Source organism: Bubalus kerabau, chromosome 20, assembly GCF_029407905.1.
Source record: "Bubalus kerabau isolate K-KA32 ecotype Philippines breed swamp buffalo chromosome 20, PCC_UOA_SB_1v2, whole genome shotgun sequence".
NCBI lineage: Eukaryota > Metazoa > Chordata > Mammalia > Artiodactyla > Bovidae > Bubalus > Bubalus kerabau.
In genome coordinates, this window is record NC_073643.1 from 19,196,523 (window position 1) to 19,209,395 (window position 12,873).

The window sequence follows — 12,873 nt, forward strand, 5'->3', positions numbered from 1 at the left end:
ATGCATAAACAAGTAGATCACTATGCTTCCCATTATAAGTGCAAAGAACGACAGTAACAGGCACTCCTTTTACAGGCAAGGAAGCAGAGGTGCTGAGACGTTAAATGGTTTTTAACATCCTATCTCCAATCTCCATCTCTCTGGCTCTGAATTTGAGCCCTCTCCACCTAGTAACTAGGCTTCCCAGATGGCATTAATGGTAAAGGACCTGCCTGCCAGTGCAGGAGATGCAAGTTTGATCCCTGGGTCGGGACGATCCCCTGGAGTAGGTCATGGCAACCCAGTCCACTATTCTTGTCTGGGAGATCCCGTGGACAGAGGAGCCTGGCAGGCTACGATCCACGGGGTCACAAAGAGTCAGACATAACTGAAGCAACTTAGCACAGAAGCACACCACCCTGTGCTAGTCACATAGAGCCTTTAAAGTCAAGCTAAAGAGCTGGGTCTCAATCCCGTAGGCAGTGAGGCAGTTTTGGAGGAACACAGTAAAATACTCTTCAGGAAATGACACTGGGATGGGCATGAGGAATGGGGGGCTAGAGTCAGGACTTTGTTGAGGGGCAGCTTCAGGAATCTGGGCCCTGCAGTGATGCCATTGCTTGCTCCGGGACTGGGGGTGGAAAATGTGGGTTGCTTTGGGCTGCCAGTGACAGAAAATCCAGCTTTTAAATAACTTAACTAGTAAAGCCACAAAAGTAGAAGTTCTGCAGGAGACAGCCTGTGGATTCAGTTCAACCAGTTTCTTGGGAGGTCATTAGGATTTAGGTTTTCATTCTGCCACCTGAAGCTGCTTCCTCTCCCGGTCCTAAGAGGTCTGCTGATAGCCACTGAGGCTCCAGGCACTTTTGCTACCACTCAGTAGAAGAGCGGAAACCTTCCCCTCAACCTTCTCAGTCCTCTTCCATGCACTTGTCACATACTCACCCCTGGACTAACAACACATACAGAGTGCACCATCTTCAGTCGGGATGGGGTAGGCTATGTCCTTGAAAGAACTTGGCTGGAGAGATGAACACAGGGCCAAATTCATGGCTCTGTTAGGAAGCAGGAAAGGCAAGATTGGATGCTGGGGAGGGAGCCGGCATTGTCTACTGCAGAGAACAAAGTACCGGGCAGTTTGACGGTAGGATGCGGTGACAAGTTGGATTGAGGATGGAGGAATTTTTTTAAAGTGTCAAAAATAGCTCCAAATTTCCAGTCGCCATGTCTGGGAAGATATTATCCCATTGACTGAACCTGAGGAGATGGAGGAAACATCACACATTTTCTTTTGGATAATTTGAATTTGATGTGATGAGGGGGTCATCCAAATGATATTGTTTTGCAACAGCTGAAGATCGGGTCTTTGGGGTTGTGCGGACAGAACCCAAGAGAGGGCCATGGAGGTGATGACATGGCTGCCAATCACCGAGAAGTGGGAGCTGAAGTCAGCAGTGCATGGGAAGCTGGCTGGGGCAGAGCTGAGAAGGCCAGACTCTTCCCAATAGAGCTGCTTCAAGAAATTTACCTGACAAGGGTCCCTGCCCATGTGCACAGTGACAGAGTGCAGAGATGTTCACTGCATCCTTGTTTGGAATATTAAGAGACTGGAAACAACTGGCTGGTTAATTAGTTATGACATATCTGGTGTATGGAACCCCAAGCGCTATTATTAATAGAAAAGGAGAATGCAAGAGCTACATGGCCTGTCAAGGAAAAAAAATCTGTCAGATATATTGTTTGGTGGAAAAAAGCAAGATGCAAAGGCTTGTGTAGATTACTTTCATTTATATTAAAAAAACATATGCTATCCAGCTGTATGTGTGTATATTCATAGACTGTTTCTAGAAGGCACCAGAAGAAACCTTTAATAGTAGGTGCTTCTGAGTGGAGTTCTGGGAACTCAGGAGACCTACTTTTTACTTTGCTGGCTGTTAGAGTTTCTTTAACCATGTGCACTTGTTACCTAGCTAAAAAGTTATATCATAAAAATAAATACATAAGAAACGAAGTCTTGGGTGTCAGAGACGTTGGCCAGACCAAGAGGAGGTCACTGAGGGGTGTCAGAGAGTCTGAAGCAAACGTCAGGGGGAGGGGCTGCAGGAGAAACTGAGGCAGCTGCTGAGACTCAGAGAGTGGAAGGAGATGGAAACGGCTTGTTGGGTACCTCTGTAGATGCCCATGATGTGACAGAAGGTTCCCTGGGAGCTCTACACAGAAAATTCTGCTGAGATAGTCCTGAGCTTCTGCATTGGATCCTCTTGCTTTAGTCAGCAGAGCTGGAGGGAGGTCTAAACAGATCTCTGGAATTGCCCCAGAGCTCTTGTTCTCTGTTAGGAAATCTGACACCTGTAAGGGCTGCCTTTGGAGAGGTGATTCTTGGCCCTGCCAGGCCTAGAAGCTGAGGGGAATGAGATGGGCCTGAAGCAGAGCCTAGGAAGGCGTGTCTGGTGCTGAATCTTCCTAGCGACCCCAGAGTCCAGGGCTCTGATCTATGCAGGAACTAGAGGAAGGCTGGTCTCTGCAAGTCAGTTGCTGACCATGCTGGAGGCCAAGGGAGCTGAGAGAAAGGACAGGAGGGCTCTGCTGTCAGGGGGCAGAGCTCCCTTTGTCAATATGGAAGTTTCACACGATGACCTGGGAAAACGGGGAGAGCAGTTTCTCTCCCCTCAAATAATAATGACAGTGCAGTCATCCAGCAATATGGGGAGTTTGGTTCCAGGACCATCAACACTGCCACCTCCCCCCCGCCAACCAAGTGGATACCAAAATCCAAAGATGCGCTAGATCCTTGTATAAAATGGCATAGTATCTGCATATAAAGATGTACATTCTCTAAATCATATACTTTAAATCATCTCTAGATTATTTATAATACTTAGTACCATGTAAATACCATGTTACTAGTTATGAATTCTGTGTGAATAGAATTATGTGTAAATAGCTGGCAGCACAAGGCAAATCGAAGCTTTGCTTTTTGGAACTCTCTAGATTATTTTTTTCGAATATTTTAAATTCACATTTGCTTGAATCCTTGGATGCAGAATACTTGGCTGACTGTAATAATAATAATAATAATACACAAAATAACAGAATCCTGGACTCTTCAGGCTGGAGAGGACCTGGAAATTATTTGTTCATTGTTCTTTGACTTGTGTCCCTCAATGTATTAAATATATGTGTCACCTTGTGGTTTGGGTTGAGGTCAACTACACTTGCATGCTATATGCCCCCTGTCTTAGAAAGTCCATGCACATGAGGGGATGAAAGCCTCTGAAAAGTTCTGCAGTAAGAAAACCTGTCTCATTTTGTTCAAGCAACTTTTTAAAGTTTATATATATATATATTTTATAGATTCAATAACTTCAGTTCCAAGGCCATGGGCCAGACAGTGATGCAGCCAGGCTAGAACCCATATGCCCTGCCTCATGCTCCAGTGGACTCTGTTTACTTGGGCTGTCCACTGAATTGAAAGGCTAGATAATTATTTGTTAAACCGGGTTCTTTGGAACCCCAGTCTCATGAGATGTTAAGGAATGCTGAGCTAGGGACACACATTCTGACCACATCAGCTTAGGATACCCAGGATTACAGAAAGATGAACAGGTTGATTGGCTGTGGGGCTCCTCGGAATTTTTAGTATGATGTCCCTGTGAATCACCAAGGTAGGGAGGTGATATATAGAGTTCCCTTACATGGTCCAGGGATTCCTGTTGTAAGGAATCTCTCTCTGTGGATTTGTTTCATGGAGATGAGTTGAAGAATTCAGATTTGGGTCAGTGAGGTTTATGGGGATTTCTGTACCCCTTCTCACGTGACCCCAAGCATTGCTGCCCTTTCTGTGTTGAAAAGGAAGTTGGTCAGTGCAGCCAGCACCCTTCTGCCTCTTTGACATTTGTTCTTCCATGTTACAGAGCAAGGAGATCGGCCTGCAGATGCATGAGGAGCTACTGAAGGTCACCAATGAGCTCTACACAGTAAGTCTCACCCTGGGTTCCACTACTGTTTGGGATTGAGCCCCCTTTGCTTCCATGCCCAGCACTGGAGGGAGGCTGACCAGTGGTCTGGGATAACCCTGGGCCCTTTTGCTCTGTCCTTTGCTCGAGTGACAGCAGGATTATCAGGGTGGGATAAAATGGCTCACAGCCCCAGCTTCTGTTTCAGAATATCTGGGGAGGGGCCCTGGGCACATTTAGTTTGTAAAAGTTCACAGAGATTCAGATTATCTGCCAGCCATGAGAACATGTTACCTCTCAAAGCAGAAGATGCCACGCTGAGGTGGGGAGAGCCAGGCTCAGGTAGGACAGGAAGAAGCTGAGGCCCACTTCTTACAGACTGTGGGGCGTGGAGCTCAGCTGGGTCTCAGTATTCTCATCTGCAAAATGGAGCACTATTTGAAGGGTCACATGAGGCCGGGGTGAGGTTGATAAGCATGCCTTGCCATCTCAGGGTAATAATTTCAGAATGTGCACAATTTGGCCCAGAATTAACCTTGCTGCCTGCTTGGGCTTGAGATCTAACTGGGTTTGGGATGGGTGTTAGAATCCAAGTAGGTGAGGCAATGGGGATCACAAGCACACTGGTCGGTGGTGCTGGCAGTTACAGCCTGTGCTTTGAGGGAGCCATGGGCTTCCTTGGGGAGGAGTGAGAGCCCCAGGGGCAGCCCCAGGGGTGGGGAGGCCCAGCAGACAGAACCACAGGACTTCCACCCCTAAGGCCACCAGACTGGAATCAAATTGTTATGTTTTAAGTATGTGGAGATTATTTATCAAGTGTCTCATTAAAGGGGGAGGATTCTGAGGCTAAAATTATATTTGAAAATCCCTGGTATGAGAGGACCAAGAACAGGCTGTGAGAAGGCCCCTCTCGTTGATATTGTTATCTTTCTCAGTCCACATCCTGTGTGATTAGTAGCTTGTGGACCCTCAGGGGCTAAGAGCCTTTGCCCAAGAGCCTGGACTTCAGATAGGAAGTCCTGCCTCAGACTCCAACCAGCTATGAGACTTTGGGCCAGGCATTTCCTCTTCTGGGCCTCAGTCTCCCAATCAGAAAAATGGGGGTGAGACTTCCTAGGGGTTGGTCTACCAACGTTGAAACACATATTTCTATGATTCCAAGTTAAGGAGAAAAATTTGAGCCCTGACAGTTTTTAATTAGATCATTGCTTCGGGCGAAAAGAGGCACTGCTGATGGAGAAAACATAACTTGACTTTGAGGCAGCTGGGATTGTGGGGGAGAATCACCTCATGGTTTATAGCACAGACTCTGGAGCCGGACACCTGGCTTCAGATCCAGCTGATAGGCAGAAGTAATAATGCCTGCTTATTAGAGAACGAAAGGGAAGACATGTGAAGAACACAAGGAGGAAAGAGAGCCCAGAGGCACAGCGTGTTGGAGCCCACAGTTCTCTCACACTCTGTCTCCAGCTCCCTGGAGCGTGTGAGGGTGAGGCAGGCTGTGCGTTCCTGCGGCGGGGAAGCATGGTGACAACGGGGCGAGACCGGAAACCAGATGAAATGTTTCTCTGCAGAGGGTTTGTTCTCCATCCAGGACCTTTTCCTGTTTCTCAGGCACTTCACCTCCATGGTATTCCAGCACCTGGGTCTGTACTTGGGATCCTGGCTGCTTCCACTCAGATCTCGAAGCTTTCCTCTGGGCTTCAGCTGGGCGCCCCTCCTGGGTGCTCTCTGTTCACTCCCAAATCCCCCCACCTTGGCTCCTTCACCCCTGTTATTCCCTCTGCCTACAGCTGCCCTCTGTCCTCTTACACTTACTTGTGTCATACTCAGTTTGCAAACCTAGACCGAGCTCCACCACCTTAATAAAGCTGTCACCTTTGGGCCTCAAATTCCTGCGGCTGTTTTAAAAAACTCCTTGTGTTATCCTGAAGTTCTCTGCCCTGTCTGTTCACTTGGCATATACACTCCCTAGAGTCAGATCCTGGTGAGAAGCACTACACTTGAGGCCCAAAGACTCAGATGGAACCTGGCTGTTGTATCTTTCTTCAGCTCTCCGTGAAACTCAGGTTGGCAATAGAAGCTTTCTCCAGTTTGTGGGCTGGATCGGGCAGGCAGTTGTTAGGGACCAAGAGGGTGATGCTGGTGCCTACACACGTGTGTCCCTGCTGGCCGTGGGGCAGGGTGGCTGGACAGAAGTGCATGCCCTTGGTATTAGACAAACAGGCCAGGTGGGCAGGTTGGTCCCTCTTCCCATCTCCCAGCTGCCTCTCGATGGCCTCAGAACTGAGGGGGAAGGAAGGGGCAGCCCCTCCCCTCTCTCCTTTTGCCACTTGCTGCAGAAAAGTGAGACCCTGGCAGTGCCCACAACACCCCCACCCCCATCAGGTCATTTGTTGTCTGTGCTGAGTTTTCCATCGTTGACCAGAAATTCACTTAAATTCAGATATTTGGGACTGCCTTCTATGGTCTTAGCACCACAGGAGGAAGAGCAGCAGGCTGTGAACATTTCAAGAGCTGGTCTTTGAAGTGTCTTGTACATCCCTGTTATTCCCAGGGATGGAAGGAGGGATCTGTGAATAAATGAAAGAAACTGGTTTTGTCTGCAAGGAGTTTAGAACCTGCCTGGGAAGATGAGAGTAAACTTGTGAACTGGTCAGAGCCTAGCGTGGGCTGGATACGTGGACTCGGAGGGAGGGCGCCTGGACTGGGGGTCCCTGGGGGTGGCTCCAGGTTCTCTGTAGTGTCCCCACCGCTGTCCCCGAGGGTGGTGCTGCCACCTAGAAGGCAGTCAGGACAGATTGGCTGAGTGAGGTAATGACGGGGGAGTGTGGGCATTCATGAGAGACTCACTCAGGATTCAGAAGGTGAAGGGCTGGCTCCCGATGGCTTACTGAAATCCAGGGTGAGTTCTGCGCCCAGTGCCTTTAGATGGTAGGAATTAGCAAAGCAGACAGGTAGAGAGGAAGAGAAAAGGAATTCTCAGTAGGGGAGACAACATATGATCGTAGCAGAGCAAACATTACAGGGGGAGGTGGGTTTGAATTTCTGCTGCACGACCTCCCAGCTCAGCCAAGTCAAATATCGTCCTTTTTCCTTATTGTCAAAACAAGGATAGTAATAACAACCATGGCCAGAATGTATGTCACACTTTTAGATACTTTATATGTATCATTTAATTAACACACATTTTACAGATAAGGAAACTGAGGCATAAAGAAATAAAGCCTTGCTTAAGGCTTTATCAGTTATCAATGACTGTAACAAATTATGTCAAAACTCAGCGTCTGAAAACGACAACTATTTTATTTGTTCATGACTCTGTGGGTTAGTGATTTGGGCTGGGTTCCACTGGAGCCAGTGATATAGCTAAAATTTCCTGACCAATCAAAAAAAAAAAAAAAAGAGCTCCAAATGGGAAAACAGCAGTGGGGTTTCAAGCCTTTGTGTCACATGTGGTGACAGCTCATTGCCCAAATCAAGTCGCACAGCCAAGTCCACAGTTGTAGGGTGGAGAGGCAGACTGCTTCTGAAGTGCCAATGCAAAGTGACCTCCCTGAGGCCATCAAGCCACTGCTGTGGCCATCCTCGTAAACAATCTACCGAAGCACCCCGCTACTCGGGGCACTCTGGACCCCAGTTCCACGCTTTGTTATTGGGGATTTCTTTCTGGTTACCATGCCTGATTTTGCAAGCCTTTAGATGTTCCCTCCTCCCCCAGCCCGAGTCATGACCACAGGGACTAAAAAGGAAATGATGTCGAGAAAGGACTGTCCAGGAATCCCATGTTTTTTCTTGTAATGTTTTATAGAAGAGGTGGTGAGGGCATAATGATGATAGAGATGAATGCTTAAGGTCGCCCATCTCCCACTTTAGGGAAAAGACTCGTCCCCATCTGGGATCAGGAAGGACACAGAGAAGACTGCAGGGTTGGGCATTTTGTTAGTTCATTTGTTCATTCGTTCATTCATTCACTTGACAAGGCTTTCTTCTGCCTAGTCGTCATCACCTTGAGGTGCCCTTCTTTCTAAAACATGCCAGGGCGCACGCACACACACATGCACACCCCGCGTCACACCTCACCTCTTTTCCCCTGGACTCCCATCAGCCTGGCGCAATATGGCTCTTGCTCATCGTGTATTGGCCTGGGAGGAAAGAAGGGCAGAGGTCGAGAATGTGGGCCAGTGTGCCAGTCCTTCTGGAAGAAGCAAAGCCAAAACAAAACAGAAACAACACATTCTGTTTTTGTTGTTCAGCTAAAAATATGTTCAGATTTTCAATAGTTCTACATCACAGAATGCACCTGTTGTGCTTTGCACTAACAAACATTGTAGCATCTGTCACCTGGCCCCTCCTCCGGGCTCAGGAGCTCTGCTTGAGGCTCCCCCAGGCAGGGCTGCTGGGTCTGCCTTCCCAGCCCAGCACTGCTAGCGGGGCCCTGAGACTTGGTTCAGGGCGATGTGGAGGGGCCTGGGGAACATCCACACGAGCCCACTGCTGGTGACGGGTGGACACTGGAGTAACAGATGGGCTCTGCCTTTTACTTACTCCATCTTTGATTTGATTTGCACTGGGCTTAGGCGTGTGAAATCAATTCTGGGCCCTCAGATAAATTTTTCAGTGGCATCTCCCTGTCCATTCTCCCTGTCCATCATCCCTGACCATTCTCAGGGATGCAATAGTAGAGAGAGCTTGAGATGGGATCCTGCAACCTGGGTTCTGGCCCCAGCTCCATGCCAGCCTCACTGTGTGTCTTTCTGGACTGACATCTGTCATCGCTGAAATATAACCACCATGCTTTCATCATGCCACTGGGCCCTGTGCCGTTTATTTAATAGTTTTCTTTAAATCAACTCTTAAAAAAAAAAAAAACACCTCTCCCTGTTGTAATTAATTTGTGGAGAAGCAGCTGTGTGTACTGAAAAGAATACAGGTTTTTAGAACCAAATGGATCTGGGTTCCAGGCCCTGTCACTTGTCAAACCCTTTGAGTCTCAGCCCCCTAGAATATGGGGATTCACCACCTCATCCTCTGGATTCCATGAGTGAGTGGCCTAGAGCATAGCACAGTGCCTGGCAAATATCAGTGTTAAATCATTGTGTGTTTATGAAAGTGAGGCATAAATATTTTTCATTTTTCCTTCCCTCTCTCCTCCTGCCTACAGCTCCACCAGGCTAGCTCGAGCTCAGAGAATATTTTGCCTAAAAAAGTTCAGCCACCTCCTGATTGCTCTACCATCTCCCATCCTCCCATCCTTCATACTCGAGCCAGAGAGACCATTTGTAAAGAATTGTTGAATATTTAAAGTTAGAGATAGATAATGCATGCACAATGGAAAAAAAATCCCTGATAGTTAAACAGTACAAAAAGGTACCAAGTGATAAGTGTGTCTCCTGTTACCCGCCTCTCCCCCTCCTCCCATACATGCCCAGTTATTAGTTTCTAGTTCAGTGGGTGACTCCTTGGAGAGAGATGTAATTCATCACCAAGGTACATGGACACACGTATCCTGCACAAGGGACATCAGCTGGGCCTTGTGCAGCTTGCTCTGCATCTTGCTATTATAGTTATGTTTTGGAGATTGTTTCATTTCATTAGTGGTTAGAGCCTCCACTCTTACATGGAGCTTATCACATGCCAGAAATGGGTCTCAACACCCAGTGTCTTAATTCTTTTCACGCTCAGTTCACTTTTGAGGTAGGTGGTGCTGTTACCACCCATTTTAGAGACAAGCGGTGTGAGGCACAGAAAGGCCAGGTAGCCAGCCCAAGGCCACCTAGTGGGGGCGTGGCAGGGCCTGCTCCAAGTCTACCCACAGAAGTTGTTTACATAAATACATTCAACTATTTATATAAACACACGTATGTTAAAAAAGTGGCCACCTGCTCAAGTATTCTTGCCTGGAAAATTCCATGGACAGAGAAGCCTGGCAGGCTATAGTCCATGGGACCGCAAAGAGTTGGACATGACTGAGTGCCGAGCACATGCACACACACACACACACACACACACACACACAGACATATATATTTTGGAAGGAAATGACACTTCACATTAGTGAATGAAAACAAACTGGCATAAAAGAAGGTTTCCATTAGCTAAATGGAGAAAAAACAATGTTAATTCTTTTTAAAAAAACTTTTTATTTTATATTGTAGTATAGCGATCAGCAAATGTTGAGATAGTTTCAGATGAACAACAAAGGGACTTAACCATACCTAAACATGTATCCATTCTTCCTCAAACTCCCCTCCCATCCAGACTGCCACATAACACTGAGCAGAGTTCCTTGTGCTATTCAGTAGGTCCTAGTTGGTTATCCATCTTAAATACAGCAGTGTGTACATGTCCATCCCAAACTCCCTAAGTGTCCCTTCCAATATTAATTCTTGCTGCTGCCTCTAAGGCAGGCATTAGATATGAGAGCACTGAGCTGAGTTTTTCCCCCTAATATAATCAGAAGGATTCCAAGAGAACTGAAAAGGGTTAATAACATGTCTGTAACACCTGAAATCACTTCTCTAACACAAGTAAGTGGTTCCCATTGCACACTTTGGGAAACCCTGATGCAGTGCAAGTTAGCTGGGCCTTGGTCCTCGATTCCTCATCTGCAGGATGAAGACAGGAAGCTAGAGGAACTCTGAGGTTCCTCTCAGGCTTGTCTCTTCATGCCGCCCTGGGAGGGAGACCAGGGCATGGCTCCGATTCAGGGCAGGGCAGGCCCTGCCAGCCTGTCACAGCCTGCTGGCCAGGCGTGTGCCCAGTGTCATCTAAGGCTGGCAGTGGTCCTTAGAAGAATGAGGGCAATAAGGTTTCCCTCTAGACAACCTCCCTACCCCTCTCAGCTCTCCCATGGAGACATTCCTTCACACAGCTGACGTTTACTGACGATCTGTGTGTCCAGAGGATGGGTCATGGCTTCACCATGTGACAGGTGTCAGCAGGGATATGGACACAGTGTGAGTGGAGAAGAGATGGTCTTGGATTGGAGCTGAATAACAGTGGACTTTCCTGGGTGGAGAGGGAGGCACAGAAGCAGGAAGCCAGGACCCGAGATGAGTAGCCCCTGTTCACCCAGTCAGTGTGAGTCAGACACTAAGTCTGGCCAGGAGGGGCCAGGGTTGATCTGGGTAGTGGGAAATCTAGTGGGGAAGGAAGTCCGCCTTTTGGGACTCGTTCAGGAGCAAGAGACAGAAAGCCAGGACAATGTGACATGTAAAAATGGCAACTTACTGAACCTCAGAGGCTGACCCACTAATTGCATTGTCTTTCTCCCCAGCAGAGTGTGTAATCTAAGGGCAGAGACCCTGTCTGTCTTCCACACAGTAGAATTTGCAGCACCTGGTATATAGTGCCTGCACATAATAAGCTGTTCAATAAATACTTAATGATTGGAAGTGTAGCTGCCCTCCCCCCGCCCCCGGCCGCCAATATACTCGCCAGAGCAAAGGCAGCAGAATGACATCTCCTCCATTTTATCTTATTCCCTCCCTCCCTTTTTCTTCTTTTCTGTCTCTCTTTCCCTCTCCCTTCCTTCTTTCCTTCCTTCCACCATCCCCTCCCTCATTTGATGTTGTTTTTCTCTACAGGAGGCTTCTCTCCTGTGGAGATAAAAGTTGGCCCACGTCCATCCCCCGCATCCCCGCCCCCTACAGGCTCACTTCCTATCCGCTCAGCGCCCCCTAGTGGACAGAAACACTGCCTTCCTCTTGTCTCCAGCAGAGCCCCAGGGCTGTTTCTAACTGGCCAGGCTGGGGGTCCCATCACTGCAGCCGGATTAACATCATGTTTACTGACAGGTCAGGCCTGGGTCTCCTGCCCACATGCAAGGATTGGAGGGTAGTGTTGGTTTCCCTTGAACCACATGGGCTGAGAACGGTGGAAGGGAATTTGGGGGATTTCCTCAAAGAAAATCAGGAAGCCATTCCAGAAGGAGGACTGGCTGATCCCTCGACAGAGAAAAACAGCAGATGTCTGCTGAGGGAGAGGAGAAGCTTGGGGAGGAGAAGAAAGTGGCTCCGTTGGCTGGTTTTCAGACAAACACCTGGTGTTCTCCTACCTGTAAGCTGTTCCTCAAACCTGTTTGGCTCACGTTTCTACTGGGCTTAATACTGACGTTGCTCCCTTTGTCTGGAACAATCCTCCCCCACTCCACACCCTGTTCACCCATCTGACAGCTGCTCTTCCTTCAAGGTTTAGTTTAGATATCACTTCCCCTCTAAGAAGCCTTCCTTTAGCAGCCCTTACTCCCCTCATCATAGCACTTCTCATATGCTGTGATAATCACTTGCATAATGTTTGTCTCCCTACGAGAGTGTGTATTCAGTGAGACTGTCTCTGTCTTCTACATTGTAGTGTTTCCTCATATAGGTCCGAGTGCAGTACCAGGCCCATCATGAGCTGTTCCATAAATATTTAACAATTGAAGGTGTAGCTGTTGCCCTACCCCCAAAGATTATATATTCATTAGAGCAAAGGCAATAGACTCAATTTTATCCTTGTCCATCCCATCCTTCCACCTACTCACCCATCTATCTAGCCATCCATCCATTCATCCACCTGCCACCCATCTATCCATCTTTCCACGCCTCCTTCCACCCACCCACCTATCTGCCTATCCAGCCACCACTATATCCAGCCAGCCGTCTAGCTGGATATACACTGATACTTGCAAATATACACTGATACTTGCTGGGTACCAGTCTCTGCTCTAATACAGGGATTATGATCATGGACGGTGTCCTGGCCCTTATGGACTTTGCACTCGAGTTGGGCGAGACAGTTTATAAATGTGCAAAATGAATAAGACAGTGATTAGAAGTTCTACGGAGAATGTAGGCAGCACAGAGTGTGGTGGTCGGACTGAAGTTTGGGTACTTCTCTTTTCCTTAAGGATGTCTTTGCTATGCTCTGGCCCAGGGTCTCACTTTGTTCACAA

General features: G+C 47.9%; 1 protein-coding gene across 1 annotated transcript in view; it reads left to right on the forward strand.

The window, feature by feature from the left end:
• Positions 1-12,873, forward strand: part of SRGAP3 (SLIT-ROBO Rho GTPase activating protein 3) — a 251,316-nt gene that overhangs the window by 168,581 nt on the left and 69,862 nt on the right. The window contains exon 5 of the mRNA XM_055557441.1: positions 3,894-3,956. Coding sequence (XP_055413416.1) covers positions 3,894-3,956 — 63 coding nt within the window. The remainder of the gene's footprint in view (positions 1-3,893; positions 3,957-12,873) is intronic.